This window comes from Mastigoproctus giganteus, chromosome 2 (genome assembly GCF_048544385.1).
Source record: "Mastigoproctus giganteus isolate SK-2022 chromosome 2, ASM4854438v1, whole genome shotgun sequence".
In the NCBI taxonomy this organism is placed as follows: domain Eukaryota; kingdom Metazoa; phylum Arthropoda; class Arachnida; order Uropygi; family Thelyphonidae; genus Mastigoproctus; species Mastigoproctus giganteus.
The window spans coordinates 92,892,181-92,913,227 of NC_143576.1; the positions used below are offsets into that span (position 1 = coordinate 92,892,181).

The 21,047-nt window shown below is 36.7% G+C and overlaps 1 protein-coding gene across 2 annotated transcripts in view; it reads right to left on the bottom strand.

Annotated features, from left to right (window-relative positions):
- The window catches only part of LOC150089427 (28S rRNA (uridine-N(3))-methyltransferase), a 90,703-nt gene extending 70,269 nt beyond the window's left edge, over window positions 1–20,434 (bottom strand). For both annotated transcript variants that reach the window (XM_090368584.1, XM_090368583.1), the window contains exons 1-2: window positions 20,293–20,434; window positions 8,223–8,253 (exon numbers count right to left, since the gene is read on the bottom strand). In XM_090368584.1, coding sequence (XP_090224710.1) covers window positions 8,223–8,253; window positions 20,293–20,303 — 42 coding nt within the window. In that variant the 5' untranslated portion in view covers window positions 20,304–20,434. The remainder of the gene's footprint in view (window positions 1–8,222; window positions 8,254–20,292) is intronic.
- Between the last annotated feature and the right edge of the window lie 613 nt (window positions 20,435–21,047).

Consider the following 21,047-nt stretch of genomic DNA (forward strand, 5'->3'; position numbering starts at 1 on the left):
ACCATCTCCAGATAAAGTTTTTAATTGAACTAACTAAAAATATTTATTTTTCTTCATTCTTCTGGGGGATATTATGTGGTTTTTGTAATTTTGGCATATCAGGGATATAATAGCAATATTTTATTAATCATTCCCGAGTCATGTAAACTCAACTTACGTAAGAAGTCCTGGAACATATATCGGGGACTTACTGTATTTTTGGATTAACCGGAAAATCGATTATCTGGGAAATTTTTTTTACCATCTATCCAGTAAAATCGAGAGTCCACTGTATGTCCAAAAAACTTCAGTTTTCTTTGGTTGATGCTATGAAGAAGAATTTTAGGCCTGCCAATTTTATTCAATACCCACTCATTTGTTCTTCGATCCAAGTAAGAAATACACAGTATTCTCCTGTAACACCACATTTCAAGTGCCTCAATTTTCTTCATGTCAACTCTTTTCAGATTCTATCCTTCACATCCATAAGTGGCAACTGGAAAAATTAATGAATCAATGATTCTCAGTTTCGTCTTTAGGGGCAGATCATGATCTATCCAAAATTTTGTCAGATCAATGACCAACGTTTTAGCAACTGCCTGTCATCTCTTTATGTTGTTTGAGCAGTCACTATTTTTATTTATGGTTGACCCTAAGTAATCAAATTCAGAAACTTCTTCAATATCTTGCCCATTAACCTTCACTTTACTGGAACTGAGATTATCACCAATAACCATAATTTTAGTTTTACACAAATTCAGAAACAATCCTTTTTTTCTTACTTGCTTCACATACTCAGAGTTTCTTTAAGATGATCCTTAGAATTGCAAATTAGCACAGTATCATCTGCATAATGAAGGTTGTTTATCTTCAGGCCTCCAATTTTGATGCCAGTCTCTAAATCTTCCAAAGCTTCACACATGATATCTTAAATGATACTGATCACAACTGCCCAGTAGCATACCTGTGGGGATGGAGCAAATGCTCCCCCTGCAACATTTTTGCCTTAAATGGCACCTATGGAAGGGTGCACAGTTTCTTTCTATCTGTTGTGGCTGGTAATCCCCAGTTTCAATGATATCAGCAAGTGTTTTCAGAAATTCTTCAGCAGTAATGCAGTCAGCACTTGCCACGTCACTTTGACGTTATGTAGATTTGTGCAAGCTTTGAATTGAACCCTAAAAAGTTTGTATCTATGAAAGTAACTCGAGGACTGCTTGTATTTATAAACACACTTCAAAATGTTACACAAAAATTGGTTTAAACTTTTGTTTAAAAACATTCCAATAGATGGAGTTGATTTAACTTCTAAAATCGGTAAAAGTTCTCTGGTATACTCTGGTAAGAGGTGATGAAAAAAATTAAACAGGTGTACCACTATCAATAGCCGACATTGATATTTCTCATGCAGAGCATCAAGCAGAGACTTCTTCAGTCATTTCTGAATTTATTAATATTGAAGTGGATTATCTGACAGACCCTCATTTGTTTTGTGATAAACCAATCATATTGTCTCTTGTGAGAGTACTTTTAAATGCAGACCTCGCCAACCAGGTCTCAAGGACAGTTTTCAAAATTTTCCAAAGGATGCATCTGGTCGCCATTTTGTACCAGTGGTATCAAAAAAAGAATTAGAAAAGTGGCCATGAAAGTGCCAGGCAGTGGCTTATCTATTCATCAAGAGTCAATGCTATGTTTTGCTTCTTTTATTGCTGGTAGTTTGCAAACTCCTAAAATAGGTTGGATCCTTGGGGTAACCCAAAAGTTGGTTGTAAAAATTTTGCCAAGGGAGTACACAAAATTGAAAAATATGAACAAACACACAGAAAAGGATTTCTTTCTAACAAAATTTTGCTTATTCCGTGATCGAACTGTCTTTGCCAATTTCGTGACAGCAGAGAAAAAAGAAATAGAAAAGAACAGACTGATTTTAACAACTATCATTGATGCAGTTCTGTTTTTGGCAAAACAAGGCTTAGCATTTCATGGTCATCGCGAATACAGAGGCTTAGGTGGCCCAAGTGCAAACGAGGGGAATTTCTTAGAACTCACAAGCTACTAGCTAAACATGACACATCACTTAGTATATGTTACTAAGTGAATGCAATTCAACATATTTGAGCCCAAATATACAAAATGATTTGATACTCACTCTAGCAGCTGAGCTCACATCATTGATAGTGAATAAAGTCCAAGTTGCCAAATACTTTTCTGTTATAGTTGACTCAACCATTGATGTGAGCAGGACTGATCAGTTTTCCTTATCACTTCAATATGTGACAGAAACAGGTGATATTGTGAAGCACTTTGTTCGATTTCTTGAACTGCCTGGGGCAAGTGCTGAAGACTTCTTTAATGTTCTTCTGCTTTAAACAACCTAGGGCTATCAACCACAATGTATTATGGCCAGGCATATGATTAAGCCAGCACCATGGCTGGTCAAATATCAGGTCTTCAAAAAAGAGTATAAGAAATTGCCCCTCATGCACTTTATACACATTGCTGCACTCATAATTTAAATCTCATCTTAGATAATTCAGTAAATTGCAATGTTCACAGTCGGTTGTACTTTGGAACTCTAGAAAGCTTGTACACTTATTTTTCTGGAAGTTTGCCTCATCTATCTGTGCCTCAGAAGGAGCAATGTAGCCAATTAGAGTCTTTTGCATTAACATTACAGATACTATCTGATACTAAATGGGCATCCAGGAAATCTGCTGTAGAGGCAGTTGTGCAAAGCTTACCAGCTACTGTTGTTACCTTGCAACGAATATTAGATGGGGATATTAACAGCACCCCACAGCAGCTTGCTGAGGCAAAAGGCATTCTTACAGCAGTTAAACATACGAATTTGTGATTTTTCTTATAGTATGGAAAAAACTCTTAAACAAGTCTCAACTAATTAAGGTATTTGACAATGATTTAAAAGCCATGCAAAATAATGATGAAAGTAATTTTAAGAAAATTGAGCAGGAAGCTATTGAACTTACTTCAAAGTGTAAGATAGCTTCTACATACAAATTCCAAGAGGCCGAAAGAGAAAGAGATTCCATTATGAAATTGCAGAGGACAAAAGAATATATGATAGTAGAAAATGTTTTATAGTAGAATTTTACTTGATGTCTTTGGATACAGTAATCAGCAGTACACAGGAGAGGTTCAAAAATTTCCTTGATGTGGCTTCAAACTTTAGTGTACTGGATCCCAAGAATTTTGATGATGAGAGTAATGTCAGCAGGTTAGAATTTATAGCAAAGGAATATGCCAATGTCCTTGATGACCAAAGTGAAATTATTCAGGAATAACTTTCCTTTAGAGGCCTGATGAAAGAGATGATGAGTAGTGAAACAAATTTTGGAGACCTTGCCATCATAACAATGTTTAAATTTGGCTACCAATAATTTGATCTCAAGTTATTCAAATGTAACCACACTATATCAAATATTTTACACCATACCCATAAGCACCGCTTCTGCAGAAAGATCTTTTATCCGTCTAAAACTGATTAAAAATTACTTGCACTCTACTGTGACAGAAAACGGACTCTCGGGACTAGCAGTCCTTTCCATTGAAAAGGAATTAGGAAGCAAGGATCATGATAGATACAGCAACATGATAGATCTGGCAACAATGAAACCAAGATGCAAGAAATTCCTTTAAGACTCAAGACTAACTTTTAACTGCTGAATTGTTCGACTGTATAATACATGTGTTTTGTGAGCCAAGGCTATTTTATTTATTTTTTTTTTTTTTGGTGTTGAATGTAACAGGGAAATTTCTCAAACATAAACAACTTATATATATGTATGTGTTTTGTTAGCCTTAACTAAAGCATATTTTTTGTGTTGAATAAAGCAACATTATATATATTACAACTTAAATAGATGCACTCTTGAAAACGCATGTGGTCTTAAAAATGCATTGTTGATTGTGAAATGGCTCTGACATAATCCCTTGACCTTTGTATGGTGCCTATTTTGTCACCCTTGCTCCCCCTCAAGGAAAAACTTGGGTACACCACTGCAACTGACTGCGCCTGCACTACACAACTGATGGTGCTCATAGGATGAATTCTGGTGAGTGATGCACTGCTATATCAGAATACAGTTATAAAAACCCTCTGTACGAAATTGGATTATTGTCTGTTATCAGAACTATCTGTGGGTCTCAAATTGGAAGCTTGGCTCAGATCAAGCAACTGTATCCAGAAGACTAACAAGAACAGTCTTCATAGACATGCTACAGTTATGGCTACTTTTACTTCCATAGTTTCAAGACTTGCCATAAAAGTTTTATTTCAACATGATGAGACTATAGCCCACTGGTTATATCTGTGGGCTATAGTCTCATCATGGGGACCCATTTGCTTGGCCACCAAACTCTCCCTACACCATTTAGCTTTTCTCTGTGGGGTTTCATTAATAACACTGAACAAAAAATTTTGGGTCATCTTGTTACGGGCATGACAGTAAATTTACTTTATAGATTTTGGGGTGCGAAACATAGAAATAGTGCTTGAAATGGCAGATTGGCTCTTGTTTTTGAAAAAAATAGTTTTTTATATTTATACAAAGTATTTTTTATTTATATGGCAGTAAGATGTAGCTACAAACATACCTATATCAAACACAGGACTTTTTTGCCTTTTGCTTGTATTCAGCTTCGGGAGCATCTCTTTTCACCATCCAACAATAATCGGCTAACATGGTGACACTCCATTTGCTTTTGTATCTTTGTTCAATTGCTGCAATGTCTTGATGGAAGTGCTCACCATGTTCATTGCTGACAGCACAACAGTTTGGCAGGTAAAAATCCAGGTGTGAGTGCAAGAAATGCATCTTCAATGACATGCTGCACCCCAGTTTTTCAAGAAGTAAAGAGATTTCCCACAAGCTTCCTGTAGTTACTGGCTTTAACATTTCCTAGGAAACCAATTGAAACATTTCACGCTGATTTCTCGCTATCACTAAGGGCAGGTTTGAACTGTTCGTCTTTGAAAAGTTGCCTTACTTGTGGACCAATGAAAACACTTGCCTTAATCTTCTTTGTACTAAGTCTTGGGAATTTCTCTTGCAAGCATGTGAATACAGGACCGTTCACTTCCAAAGTCTTCATGAAATTTTTCATGAGCCCCAGTTTAATGTGGGGTGGTGGGAGCAAAACTTTATTTGGATCTACCAGAGGTTCAAATGCCACGTTCTTCATTCCAGGTATTAAATGATTTTTCGATGAGACCAACTCCTCTTCTCATAGTGCATATCCTCGGCACGGCTATCGCACTCACAGAGAAAGCAACAATATTTAGTATAACCCTTTTGTAGTCCTAATAAAATTGTGATTACCTTTAAATCACCACATATCTGCCACTCACACTTCTGATAGTGCACACCTAAAAGGATGTTCTCCGTGTTTGAATATGTTTTTTTTTTGTGGACAGCATACACAAGCGGTATTGATGGCAGCATATTTCCACTGTGTATAACTCAGCCTTTAAAGCTAACCTTAGAAGCATCTATAAATAGTTGCCATTCTTTGGGAATGTGCCTCATGTTCATGTCATTAAACCAAACATCCTTACAAACAGTGAGTTTGCCTTCTGTTTTATAGAATTTATCAGTCTTTATTTCGAGAGTACGAAATGTTGTCACTTTCATAGAATGATGTAGATGATTCCACTGTTGTAGCGTCAAGGCCAAAAGCACTGCCTTATTCTTCGGCAGTTCGAGATCCCTGGTCACTAAGCTCACTTTCTATGATCTTGTGTGGTTCAGAAGGATAAAGGTTTGGACAAAATGGTGGATCCCTTGACGTAGACAGCTGCTGCACTTCTTTGTGTATGCCAGGATGATGTTCATTGGTGTCTTCAACTTCATCAGTGTACAGAAAAACAATTGGGTGGGTCAGGAATAGGTTCACCCTGAGGCATAGGACAAATTGCAGATGGCATATTTGGCTACATCACTGTACACGTTTTCTTCATTGTCCTTTTTCTAAGGCGGCATCGCACAGAAATAACAGTCTGTGACGTGATTTGTTGGCTCCCTTCATATCATGGGCACTGCGAAAGGCATAAAACATCCCTTTCGACTGACCCACGCATTGAGTTTTGATGAACAGGTAGTGCAGCATGTGTGGAGCCCAGTTCTTGTCCTGGTTGCCTACTTTACACCCAAAGTACAAAAAGTAAGTTTTTTATGGCTCAAATTAAGAGACACTTTCTCGAAGCTAATGTGAATTCTCCATAAGTAAAAGAAGTCATCCGGACTATTCGCACAATTATGGGGCATATTAATCTTACACGACACACATAGTGCACAAAAGGTAAGAATCTCACAGAGAACAACTGTTAACTGAGAAAAATCACCCAGTACCTAGCGTATTTGAGGATTACTGCAAGAGGGTTGAAGACACATTTGAGGAGACAGCAACCGATAAGAACATAAGGCTACTAAGTTTATTTATGTTAGTAGTTACCACCAGTTAGATACAGCATAAGTTTTATTTAAACTAAACTAAAGTGAACTGATTACACCAATTGGAGTTGACAGATCAGCTAAGCCACAGTTAACTTTATGCATGGTGATCATATAACGAAATTAGTTATAAATACTAGGCCTCCATAGCCGAGTGGTCAGGAGCAGGAATATAATAGTAGAATAAATGTGCGGAAGTTTGCCTTTAGCCAGCAGGTAGTTGATTGCTGGAACAGACTTCCATCTGTTGTTGTTGTGGAAGTTGACAGCTTAAATAAATTTAAGGCTGGACTAAACAAACATCTGGAGTGACAGGATGGGTGAAATGGGAAGGTTTTTTTCCCTTTTTCTTTTTTTTTTTTGGCTGATGCTATATAAGCTTGCTTTCTTGCATCATATGCCTCAACTTGTTATTGTTTGTTATTTGGTTTTTAGGAGCATTAGCAACTAAGGCCATATTGCTCCGGGATATGCGGTGGTCATTCCCTGACCTTTCCGCATCCTCCGTATTTGGTGGTGACGGGCTCGAACCCCGGTCTAATCAAGAAGCGTGTTCTACGCACTGCCGCTCCTTCCCACCTGGCTACGGAGGCGCCATATGCCTCAACTAATGCTAATGCTAATAGCACACACTCTGAGTAGACTAGGGTTCAAGCCCCTGACTGCTAAATGCGGTCGATCTGCCAACAAGCAGTGGACCAATATGGCAGATAATGGTCCATTCCCTCAACATGAATCACTGAGGAGACTTCCATCCTGCAGTGGGTTGATAATGGCTACCATATACATTTTTATAAATACTACAAGAATTTGCATTTTTTTTTAATCATTTACTAGCAGCAAAATTACAATTCAGTATTGAATAACATATTTTAATTGCCTTCCTCGCTTGTTTTCTTGTATTATACCAGATATTAAAGAATCATATGGAAGTTATATAATTATTGTTGAGTTCTCCAGACATTATATGATCATGGGTAAGCCCATGTCAAATTTCTTATCTTTAAGACACCTCAAGAAGAAAGGATATTTTTTTAAAGGGCATATAGTTTTATCAATTTTGTGAAAAGGATTTTCAGTCAGATTGTTTTCTCTAAAACAAGATTAAAACTCTCTAGATAATATTTCCAATTATTCTCTAAAGATGATTAAATATCTGTGCAAATTAACTTACATTACTTATCTTATATTAAGGAGCATGCTTAAATTCCTTTTAATTTGTTTTAACTATTAATAATTATATCACTAAGACTCCTTTATATATCTGCTCAATATACTCTACAAATGAAATATCCTCTTTTCCTCATAAATATGTTCGTGCATTATTTTCTTGCTTTTAAGGAGAGAATAAGCAGCATAACACAAGTATTAAGTGAAACTGTACTATATCAGTAACCTTCAATTACAGGCTACTGATATATTTTAACAATTAATTTCTACCAATACACTTTTTCTTTGTAGTACAGCAACCTTGGATTCATCCTGCCTAACCTCCTCTATTACTAACAAAATACTTAAAAGAAAAGCAAAAGCTAACTTTGTGTAAAATGAACTTTATCTTACCTATTCAGTAACACAACCAAATATATGTCGGGCAGTGGGCTGTCTGCTGCATACTCAGGTGTGGCAACAGTCCACTGTAATTTCTATTCACAAGGGACCATCTGCATAAATCAAACTTGACAAATCGATCCAAAGTTCATAGTAAAACGACACATAAATGGAACCAGTAATTAAAAAATAAATTTAAAATATGAAAGCAATTCTTACTTTTTCTTTTCCACTCTTTCCAGTCTTTTGCCTAATAACATAAGAAATAATAAATTAATACATTTTCATTAAAAAAAATTACAAGTGCAATGATTGATCAATAAACACAAATTAAAAAAGGCTTCTTGCTGAGGTTACCTATTCAGTGGCATAACCAAGAGTACACTGGACAGCTAAGTGCCTGCTACAAATATGCCTATACATATGGTGTGACAATGAAACAGGCAACTGTCCACAACAGACTCCTATTAAGGTGTATGATTAATAAGTTAGGTAATTTATCCATTGCATTACACTTAAGATATGCACAATATATTTAAATGTAATTACAATTTCAACTGGTAAAGGTACACATAATCACAGGATGCCATGACTAACAAAGGAATTGTCACTGGAAATTCACCTGTAAGTTATTGCCATTTTCCTAGTATTTGAAATACCTGGTCATTTGCTGTGTACCAGATAGGGAGTGCAACAACCTTAAATTATAGTGTACCGTCAGGTAAGACTGAACCTCTGGGAATACAAGTTAATGTCCTAGAGAAAAAACAAACTGGAGTATCAATAGAAATCCAAGTATCTAAGATATAGATATTCTCTCTCTAAATAACCACTTATACCAAGTGAGTTTTTTTAAAGTTTGTTTATTTAGCCACATTGACTAAATGTACTATACAATAAGATAATGTACTATACAATGGAACCTATCATCACACTATACTTGATTGTACTAAAAGAGAGAAAAACAAATAGTTACAATTAATTAATTTATGCATTACTACAAACATCCAATTATCTATAATTTATAAATTTTATACAAATAAAGGCAGAACTAAATAAGGTACTGGCTTACCTGTCTTGCTAAATGACTAAGTATCTTTAATTGAGTCAAGGGTGCTGTTAATAGCTCTTTTATACTTATTTGGGTATGGATCTGAATGTTGACATCTTATAGATTGGCTAACAGTAGGTTGCAAAATCAGTTATTCTTGATCCAAATTTTTCTTATTGTTCAAATGTGCCTCAGGGTTGATTTTTTCCATGTAGTTAGCTAAGTCTCACTCCCAAACTTCATAGGTTGTGGTTATGCTGGTCTGAGATCTATGGGTGGTGGTGGGGTGGGGGAAGGGTTGGCTCCTTGTCTGGAGCTTTCTTTTTGAGATCTTCTACTGTCCCTTTAAGAATATTGAAATATTTCTGATCAAATTCTATACCTTTTTTTCTGTTTATAGAGCTGGCCCCAAACATTTTTATAAAGATTGATTTTTAAAATTTTCCTCTAATATACTGTTGGCCAGTTGAAAGGGAACCTTGCTGGAACATATTAAATTGCCAAATATCTCCACAATGGAATGCTCGGAAGGGCAGTGTCGGATTCATTTATTCTTCCATATTGGATATTTTTATGTTCTTTTAGTCTGGAAGTGAAAGGCCTATAAGATTCCCCTATGTAGGTACCTCCAAAGTTACAATCTATTTTATAAATCGGCCTTCTAGGATTGTTGAAGTTGTTGGTCAGATCTTTTACTATCTGTTTCGTGAAGACAATCCTTTGAAAAATGTACTGACTCCATATATATTTGCTTCTTTTAACTATTTTTTTGCTGATGTTAGGCACATAAGGATATGAAAATGGTTGGTGATTTTTAGGTTTTGGTTAAAGGCCTTGATGCCATTCTCTATTGTTTTCTTTATGATACAGAGGGGATTGTTGTTATTTGGTTTTTAGGAGCATTAGCAACTAAGGCCATATTGCTCCAGGATATGCGGTGGTCATTCCCTGACCTTTCCGCATCCTCCGTATTTGGTGGTGATGGGCTCGAACTACAGTCTAATAAAGAAGAATGTGCTACGCACTGCTGCTCCTTCCCCACCTGGCTACGGAGGCACCTGATACAGAGGGGGAATTCATTATTCAAGACAAGTGTGGTGATTGCTTCTGATTCTCCTTGGAGATTTTCCTCTTTACAAATTCGGTGGACTCTTAAAATAAATAATTCCAGTACTCCAGGCTTTGTAGAGTGGGATAGCATGAATTATAATTTGGGATGATGCCGGTATCCATTAGTTTCTTGTAAGCTTCCATTTGCATTTCTGTAAGTTTTCTGGTAAGTAAGATATCCAGAAAAGGTTGGCTGTCTTTGTTTTTGATTCTGGTGGAAGCAGTTCAGGGTATTATAAAATATGTTCAATTGTTCTGTACAGAAGAATTTGTTCAATTCTGTCCTTTAGTACAGTGGAACCTTTGCTGGAACCTATCAAGACAAGTTCCTGAAACGTTATCTGATTGTATAGTACGTTTAGTCATTGAGATTAAATAAAATAACTTTAAAAAAACCCACGGGGGAACGGGGGATTAGAGTGGTTATTTAGAGAGAATTTCATGAAAAATCATCCCATAATATCATTTCCTAATTATATTAGCCCAAGTGTCTGATTTATGCTAGATGATATGCTCCTGAGTCCAGGAGAGCATTGAGATTAACTCACGGTGGAACCGGTGCAGAATGCTCTGCTTCCCCAGGAGTTAGTCTTACCAGGGTGTTCAGCTGTAAGAGGAAACTGAAAATACTCATATGTTACATTAGAGAGATGTAATAAATGGGTATTATGTGAATTCATATGAGTAATAATGACTTAAAACATAAACAAACTGGCTTGGTTAAGAAGTATGAGGTCATACAGGAAAAATGTCACAAGAAGGGACAAAAATGTTCTTGAGTCAATAGTTCTGCCCAGACATAATAGAAAGGAATATATGATGAAAGCCTTGAAGATTAACTATTCCTGAGGGATCCCACAAGGCTTATGGGGGGCAATTTTTTCCAGAATGACCTTCCCTAGTTAATGGAAGAAATCTGTTTTGTAAAGATTGAATTCATTTGAACAGGTGCAAGAAATTTTGCTAATGTTATTAGGAATTTCCTCAAGGTTCAGAGAAATTGATATTTTGTGTGGGGCAGGGAGATCATTGGAATGATATGTTAGTGATGTGGGCAAAAATCACACTCGCACCCTCCCTATGATGAATATATGTCTGGCCTGTTATTGCCTTATACACACAAAGAAACACTGAAACAGGTGTGAAAACCACATCACCAGCAATCATAACCACCAGGAAAAATGTTTTTAAACAGCTAATGGGATGCATCAAGTTAAAAATTAATTACGAACATAATGAAGAGCCTATTAGTTTGCAATTAAAAGAACAATACAATATAAGCACTGTTTATCAATTATAAGAGAAATATGTTACAATACCTGAAATATTTGCAATGCAACTAACTCAAGAAATTGACATTTAATTACTAATCAGAGAGTTCTTCAATCCTGCATGTATGATGTTTGTTTGTTTGTTATTTAGGAGCATTAGCAACAAAGGCCATCCTGCTCCAGGGATATGCGGCGGTCATTCCCTGATCTTTACACATCCTCTGTATTTGGTGGTCCGGGCTTGAACCCCGGTCTAATCAAGAAGCATGTGCTACGCACTGCTGGTCCTGCCCACCTGGCTACAGAGGCACCTGAGAAGTAGATGAGGTTTGTACCATTCCAAAGTCCATTTAAAAAATGAATACACTAATTAACAATGCAGGTTTTCAGTAATACAGAATTAGAAAATAGTTATTTTATGACATTACCTGCATAAATATTTAGAATGGAACAATCTACATTATCCTTCAGTTGATAAGTTAGCACAAAGTATGTAACTGGTATTCAGTAAAATTTATTCTTATTATATATATATATAATGCATATATATATATATATATATATATATATATATATACACTGTTGGCCAAAATTTAAACATAATAGTTAAATTAACATAAAGGTTAAATCAACAGGGAGGGGAAAGTTTTTTTGTTACTTTGTTTTATTTTCGTAGTTTGTTTAGTCTCTATTGGTGATATTTCACGTATTTTGGAATAGGCACCTTACAGGGGGCGCCACTAAATTCTATATAATTGGCTTTAATTTTAAATGGAATTGTTTTTAATTGATTTTCTAAATTATTCGGAGACTTTCGGCTACAATTTCAGTCTTGTTACTTTTGCTTTCCCCTTCCTGTTGATTTAACCTTTATGTTAATTTAACCATTATGTTTAAATTTTCGCTCAACAGTTTTGTCATACTACTGGCATATGTTTTAATTTTATACTTAATATCGGTTATGTATTGGGCATCATGTGGAGGATTGTGTATTTTGCTGCCTCTAATGATAGCTTTATATTTATATTTCTTTTCTTATTTTATTTTATTTATTTTCATAATTTTCCTAACTATGTTATTATTCAAATATATGTGTGTGTGTGTATATATATAAAGTTAATCATGTTGGATATTATAATAGTATTACTTATATTTAATGCTAATTTAGTTAGATTTTAACCTATTTCTTTTAAGAGATCTTTAGTGCATCATTAACGCCATTGTATATAACCCAATTGGACGTATACGTGCCTGTAATTATAATTATCGAAATGTACAACTAATTGTGGAATGTTTTTGATAAATGGTGTTTGCCTATAGGTATTAGAGTGCTTACGGTTCAGGTGATCAGGTTAGCCCTTAAAGGCTATCTTAACTCTGTAGGGCCTATAAACATATTATATTTATGTAACTATTTAAGTTAATGATAAGGAAAATTTCATTACAATTGGCTGATGATTTTTCCTTACCTGCAGCTAACATCTAGTCAAAATCAATAATCATGCTTATAACTATACTTATTCTTAATTACAATACAATTTTAATATTAATATGCAATTTAATTTAATACATTTCATCACGTGGTCATCAATCCCCTACTTCGTCGGGGCCTTTGAGCGGATCGAAGGCCCATTCGATGTAATGCCTCATACATACCCGTTTCTGTTGTCACTATACCAGTTTTGCTAATCTTTAGTCTAAGTGTGGTTATTTTAGTTATATTATAATTTTTAAAATTTTTGTATTAAAATCTTTTGTTCTTTTTAGTGTTCTATACAGCAAACTGGGATAGTTGACACAAAGTCCTACGAGTATGTATTCGAATATGTGAAGGTTCTTACTTACCATTACTAGTCCAGTAGAGGTTGTAGTTTAGAAAGGGGGAACTATCCACCTTCTAAATATTTTATATGTAGCAAAGTTTTCCCGCGCAGCCACACTTACTGTATTCAATGGCGTGATGGTGTATTAGCTTCGGGCCCCGTTATCCTATGCTAATGCTTGTGGGTGGGGATTTTTTAAGAGGTTGGGTGCAATTTTGGTGATTGGGTGGTTGTTATGCTGTTAATTCTATATGCAATTTGTTAACACTGGAATTTATACATAATGTATTTACCTATTTACATTTTTGTTTTCTTTTTCCATACACTTAATTTTGCAACTATTTCTGCTGTCTAATATTCAATTCATTTGGATTTAATTAGAATTATGCATATGCGTGCGCACACGCACACGTTGAATAGAACAACAAGAGGGAAGAAAAATGGAAAAAAAGAGGATGTAGTCTACTGCAGTCAAAGGCTGCAAAAGCTAAATTTTGTAATTATTTGTCTCTTATTATACATTATTCGTTACCTTCTTTCACTCTCTATTTCCCTCATTTTTTTCTCACTTTATTAATATATATACAAAGGGTACTAGGAAAGTTTTGCAGTACAGCTTTGTTTATTTAATTTTTTCAAAGTAATTTCCTCTACATTCAATACACCTCTCCATCCTCCGAAACCAATCTTTAAACCAGTTCTGCCAAGTTTCACTAGGGAGTAAAGCACACTCGTTGTCCCAAGCCCGTAGAAGGTCCTCATCACTGGAAAACCGCCTCCCTTTTAGCTTCATCTTCACATGCGGGAACAGTGCAAAGTCGCAGGGAGCAAGGTCTGGACTGTAGGGAGGGTGCTCGAGAAGTTTCAGTCCTGTCGTGGTCAAATATTCGGTGCAGGCTTTGGCGCGGTGAGCTAGAGCATTATCGCGATGGAGGTACCAGGTGTCCATTCTTGACTTTGGCCGCAGGTTCTTCATAGATCCAATGACTTTAGGCAGGCATTGTTCAGTATACCACTTAGCTGTGACTGTCTTCTGCGTGTCCAAAACGACACGTTCCACAATTCCACTCGATTTGAAAAATACAGCTATCATTTTCTTCTTTACAGATCGGGATTTTCTGACAATTACGGGTGTGTCGTCATCATCAAAGACCCAAACTTTGTTTTGAGCCTTGGTCGGCAGATCGTAATAGTACAGCCAAGTCCTGTCACGATGTTGTTCACATACCGAGATTGTCCCTTATCAAACTTTTTTAACATCTCCCGGCACCAAGTCACACGTCGTGTCATCTGCTCTTCAGTCAGTTGATGCGGCACCCAGAGAGAACAAAGTTTCTTCACGTGCAAATGATCTTGCAGAATCGAACGAATTGCTGGTGCATTTAGGCCCAAAGTATCCTCTATCTGTTGGTAGGTCACTCGCCTGTTTTCGTCAAGCATTTTCCTCACAGCAGTAACGTTTTCCTCCGTAACTGACGTTCGTGGCCTTCCCGGCCTCTCAGAATCCTCCAGAGTGAAATTTCCCCTTTGGAATTCTCTATACCACCTGAATATCGTTGTACGATGTGGACAATCATCATCTAGTGCAAGAGTCATTTCTTCTAAGCACTGGTCTATGGTTTAACCACGCACGAAATTATACCGCAAAACTGTCCTTATCTCATTTCGTGACCACGATGCCATCGCAAGAACTTTACACTCTCACTACTAATGAATAACTGAGCCCATCGACTTGGCGCGGCGGCTACTATGCACGTATGAACATGTCTCAACATGCAGCAACAAGCAGCTTCCTGTGATGCATTGTTGCGTCATATTGCAAAACTTTCCTAGTACCCTTTGTATATAGTGGTAGACAAAAAAAACTGCATCATCTTTAAAAAAAAGTAACATTTGTAGTGAAATGTATAAGATTTTGTTTGATTACAGTCATTTTGTTAGTCGCAAAGCAAAGGTATTGCATCAGACAATGCTTCTGTTGCATCAGACAGTAATTGCAAGATATTGCATCAGACGTTTCTATAAATACAGCATTGGAAGGATATACATGCACATTAGTATCTTGTTTCGAGGAGATAATAGTAATAGTGGCATGTGATAAAAGAAAACAACCATATGAGCTTATGTAGCATCAGCCAAAAAAAAAAAAAAAAAATTCACACAACCATTCCCTCTAAATGTTTGTCCAGTTCCTCCTCAAATTTATTTAAGCTATCAACTTCCACAATGACAGATGGAAGTTTGTTCTGCAATTAACCACCCACTGGCTAAAAGCAAATTTCCGCACATCTATTCTACAACTGTCTTTCCTCAATTTGAATTTATGCCCCTTAGGTTCGTAATCTGAGCAAGTGGAAGAATCTCATCAGAATTCAGCGTGCTCAACCCATTCAAGGCCTTATACACCTCAATCAGATCACTGTGCAGGTGCCTAGTCTGCAGCCGCTGCAATTTGTAGAACTTAAGCCTCTGTTGGTAAGAGGATCCCTTCGTTCCTCTCACTAATCTTGTTGCCCTTCTCTGTACACGATCAAGCAAATCTACATCCTTCCCAAAATGAGGCCTCCAGACCTGTACGCAGTACTCAAGGTGTGGCCCGACCACTGCCTTATACAAAGGGATAATCATCTCCTATTCCCTGCTAGCAAAATTCCTGTATATTATTGACAAAACCCCCATGACCTGCTTTTGCAGCCTGTCTGCATTGCTCAGAAAACTTCATATCTGACTGCACAATTACTCCCAAGTCTTTTTCATTTTATACCACCCTAAGTATAGTACCACACAGTTGGTACATTCATCTGGGGTTACTTCTACCAATATGCAGTACTTTGCATTTGTCAATGTTAAACTTCAGTTGCCACTTCTCGGCCCATCTGCCCAAAAATTTCTAGATCCTGTTCCAGTAGCACACTAACATTAGTCATTAACAACCCTGCCAACCTTTGTATCATCTGCAAACTTCAACACTAAGCCTGATATACCTTCATCAATATCATTGATAAATATACAAAACAACAGTCGGCCCAACACCGAACCCTGTGGAACTCCACTAATAACATTAGTCCACAAAGAGCAGCATCCATTGATTACCACCCTCTGTCTTCTCCCACTCAATCTTTTAACCTTTTATCCATTCTAGCAACTTACTCTTAATTATTGTTATTAGCCATATAGTGCAAGGAAGCTTGAGGCTGCACCAGCCAAAAGAAATTTCCGAGTAACCCCGAGTGTGAAAGAAAGAAAGAGAGGAATCACCAAGAAACAGAAGAATGATGATATCCAGCTCAGGACCCTGGGTGTGCCAAGCCCATACTCACCAGATGTGAGTCCCTGGGGTTTTAATATCATTCTGCTCCAATTGTACAGTAGTCTTCCATTCGCAACAGTGTCAAAAGCTTTCTTTAAATCCAAGTATATATCAAAATTATTTTGTGCATCCAGTTCCTTGTAACCACGTCATAGTATCCAATCAAATTTGTCAGGCAAGACTTTCCCTTAACATGTAAGCACGGCTCCATATGTTCAGTTGACACCGAGAAAAAAAAGTGTTGCTCTGTCCCAGGAAGGGCTTTCTACGTATGCTATCACTGATAAAATAGGCTGCCACCAGTCAACAGTATCCCAAGTGCTGAAATTAAACTGTGAAACCAGTGATATGAAGAGAAGACCTGAATCAGGCCGTAAGAGAGTGACTACACCTTCCCAAGATCAATATTTTAAATGACTATGCCTTCGTAATCACTATGCTAGTCCTGATCTAAAACTAGACTTTGAGATGGCCTCTGGTGAAAAAAGTGCACCAACTATCCAAAGACTGCTTTTGGAATATGGTCTGCATGCCTATTAGCCCAAGAAGAAGCCTTTGTTGACCCAACAAATGAGGAAGAAGCAACTTGCTTGGGCTAAAATGCATGTTTCATGGACAAAAGAGCAAAGGGACACGGTCATCTTTTCTCACAAATCAAAATTCAACCTGCATGGCTTGGATGGGAAGCGATGTCAGAAGACGAAAATAGAAGGCATACCATTCTGACTGCATAACACTGACTGTAAAGTTTCCTGCTGGTCAGATGGTCTGGGAATGCATCACAAGCAAAAGGGTGGGCAAATTAAGTTTATTAATGGAACAGTGAATGCAGAAACCTACACTGCTAACTTGCAGGAGTGCCTGAAACCCGTTATTAGGGATCATCACACAGACATTTCAAAACTACATCTACATGCAGAATAGCTGTATTTTTCAACAAGACTCACCACCTTGCCACACAGCAAAATTGGTAAGTTTATACTATTTAGATTTAATGATGAATTTGTCTTCTTGTCTCACAAGGCTTAAAAAATACTTAAACCAGTGTTCCCCTTCTTTTTCTCCCTTAAGGTGTAGTCATACCTAAGAAATACTGGCATTACAGTGTTCAACTGGCGCAACAACAGTGCAAATTTGAACCATATTGAAAATTGCTGGTATATAATGTTGTCTAAAATTGGTCAGAAGCCAACAAGTAAGATTCAGCTGCAGAAGAGCATTGTAAGGGTGTGGCAACACGAAATTGGACCGTATATCCAGAAGTTGATTAACTCTATGGCAGATTGTTGCAGGACTGTAATTGTTGCAAGTCAGCTTGAGGAGGAAAAACAAAATATTGAGGACTTTGCTGATTTACAGTACATAATACTATTACGTTAACTTGTCATTTCAGTTTGTACAGGTAAATGCAATAAAATGTATGTTTTCCATTTGCATGATTTCTTATATTTCCATTAATTATGCATTTTACCTTTTGGAAAGATATTTATGGCAATTAGGCATATCAGATGGAGTCTTTTTATTGGATTTCATTCACAGAGATATCTAATAAATGCATTTCGAACATTTCTGCAACCCACAATGCAGTGCAAAATATTATTTGCAAAATTCACAAGTGATGCAGTTTTTTTTGCCTGCCACTGTGTGTGTGTGTGTGTGTGTGTGTGTGTGTGTGTATATATATATATACACACACACACACACATGGTGTCTCAAAAATACATGGCATAACTTCAGGAATGAGTTCCTCATATGCGGACAATAAAAATATTTTATATCAACAGTTCTGGAAATGCTTGGTTTCCGAGTTTTGAAGGTCTGTCTATGACACTTAACTGTTCATATCACCTTATAGTAATTGTTCAAAATGTCCACCTTCTGCCTGAATACAGGCCTCACATCAACATCTCATGGACTCGTGAAGACGACGCCAAATTCCTGGCATATTTCATATTGTCTCACAACCTGCCACAATTCAATTGCGGAGAGTTTCCACATCAGCTACTGGAGTCGAATACACCAATGACTTTAAATGGCCCCCACAAGAAGAAATCTAGTGGGTTTTAAATCAGTGAGCATGGAGGCCAGGCAGTTGGTCCACCCCTTTACTTCAGGAGTCGTAGATCTTGGTTGTCCTCTGTGGGCAGCACAAGGTGTAAAGGTCCCATGTTCACAAAAGCGGCGATGGATAACTTCAAACATTTTCCTGTCTAGCCATCTTCATTCTGGGAACCTTTCGTGGTACAAACGACGAGCCTCCAGAGCATTGCTGTCCGCCAAACCATACATAAAGTGCATATCCGCTTGCTCCTGATTTGAGTACATGGTCAGAATGGAAAACCACAAGATTCTGTCAGTACCTTGTGATGAAGGAAATCACCTACGGGAGATAAGATATTCCGGTTAATAATTTGAGAACCAAGAATTTCCGGAACTATGTTGATATAAAATATTTTTATTGTCTACATATGAGGAACTCATTCCTGAAGTTATGCCGGGTATTTTTGAGACACCCCGTATGTATGTTGTATGTATGTGTGTGTGTGTGTATATATATATGTGTGTGTGTATTTAATCTATTATGAAATATAAGAATAGATGTAAAATGTATATCAGATCAGAATAATGCCATCAATTTTAGATTAAACATTACATCAGTCTGTAATCTATTACCACTATAGGAGTGTATATATATATATTATTATTAGCCATATGGCGCAAGGAAGCCCGAGGCTTATGCTGCACCAGCCAAAAAAAAATTTCTGAACTACCCAGAGAGAGAGAGAGAGAGAGAGAGAGAAATAAAAGGGAAGCACAAAGGAAGAGAAGAATGATGATGTCCATATATATATAACGAAATAAAATAACACTATTATACTACATGAGAAATATAACAAGTGGCTGAATTAGTTAGTCGCAGGCGATGGTGGCATGATTTTTTTCTCCCAGAACCTCGGGTTTTTCGTCCAGCAAACAGAAAATCGACCTCAGAACACACTCAATTTATAGACCAGGGGTCGTCAACCTTTTAATTCCTACCACCCACTTTTGTATCTTTGTTGATGGTAAAATTTCTTTACCGCCCACCGGTGCCGCAGTAACTCAATTTAGCCCCTCGTCCACGAGTATACTTCGAGAAATGTCCGGTGAATTATTATCTATATTCAAAGTTTGGAGATGGAATTCAAAAGTAAATTGCAAAAGCATATTTTACAAAGTCAAACTCGCGAAGTTGTTAGCAATGTATTCGATATATAGAGGAAGAACAAAATTTGTAACAATGGACAAAAAACCCCACCACGAAAGCTTGAATCGCCCACTAGTAGGCGGTAGGGATAAGGTTGACGACCACTGTTATAGCCAATACACATCGAAGAATATGGCCTGAGTCACCGACGCTCCTAAAACCGTACTACGTCAGTTCTTAACAAATAGGTTTTATTAAACTCATATATAATACAAGCTCAACACTACACTGATATTTTACTAGGTGACAGCAGGATTCTCGCCAAAATCAGTACTAATAACGAAGCACATTTTCTACAAGCAGAATAGCTGCAATAAAATTGTATTTTATATCCCACATTACGACGCTTGGAAAAATGCAGTTGACCGGAGGGTTGACTAAAAAAACAATTCTAATTACAATTTTTTTAATTGCTTTTTCTCAGAATCATATCATTACTTTAAAAATACTGATTACCCCATTTTCAACTTTACATACCTGCCCACCATCGAATGTATTCATCATTGTATACTTCTTTCTTTTATATACTATAAACCATAGAGTAGTACCTTACTTTTCTGTGGTATATATAAACAAACAAACGTGGTAAAACATCTTACTATGTCCAACGCCCCCTCTGGTTATTATTATTATTATTGTTGTTATTAGTCATATGGTACAAGGAAGCCTGAGGCTTATGCTGCACCAGCCAAAAAAAAAAAAAATTCCCCGAGTTACCCTGCGAGAGAGAGAGAGGGAGAGAGAGAGAGAAAGAGAAGTAGAAAGGAATCACTAAGAAAGGGAAGAATGGTGATATCCAGCTCAGGACCCTGGGTTTGCCAAGCCCATACTCACCAGATGTGAGCCCCCGGGGTTAAATATGGACATTGAATATATATATATATATATATATATATATATATATATATATATATATATATATATATATACTGCAATGCTATTTCTACTTTGGTCGTTCTTTTCAAAAATCTGCTATTTCTACCTTGGTCGTTCTTTTCAAATTTTGCATTTTTTCAAAATTCGCACTTTGTTTATAACGTTACACTTTCTTTTCCGTTCTTCCCCCTTTATTCAACATACATCGCTCCCAGGGTACACGGTATTTTCATTATTAGCATAAGTTAAATTAAAGATTTACACATAACATTAAAAATAATTTTCTATATATATATATATATATATATATATATATTTTTTTTTTTTTTTTTTTTTTTTTGTGAAAATCTTTTCGT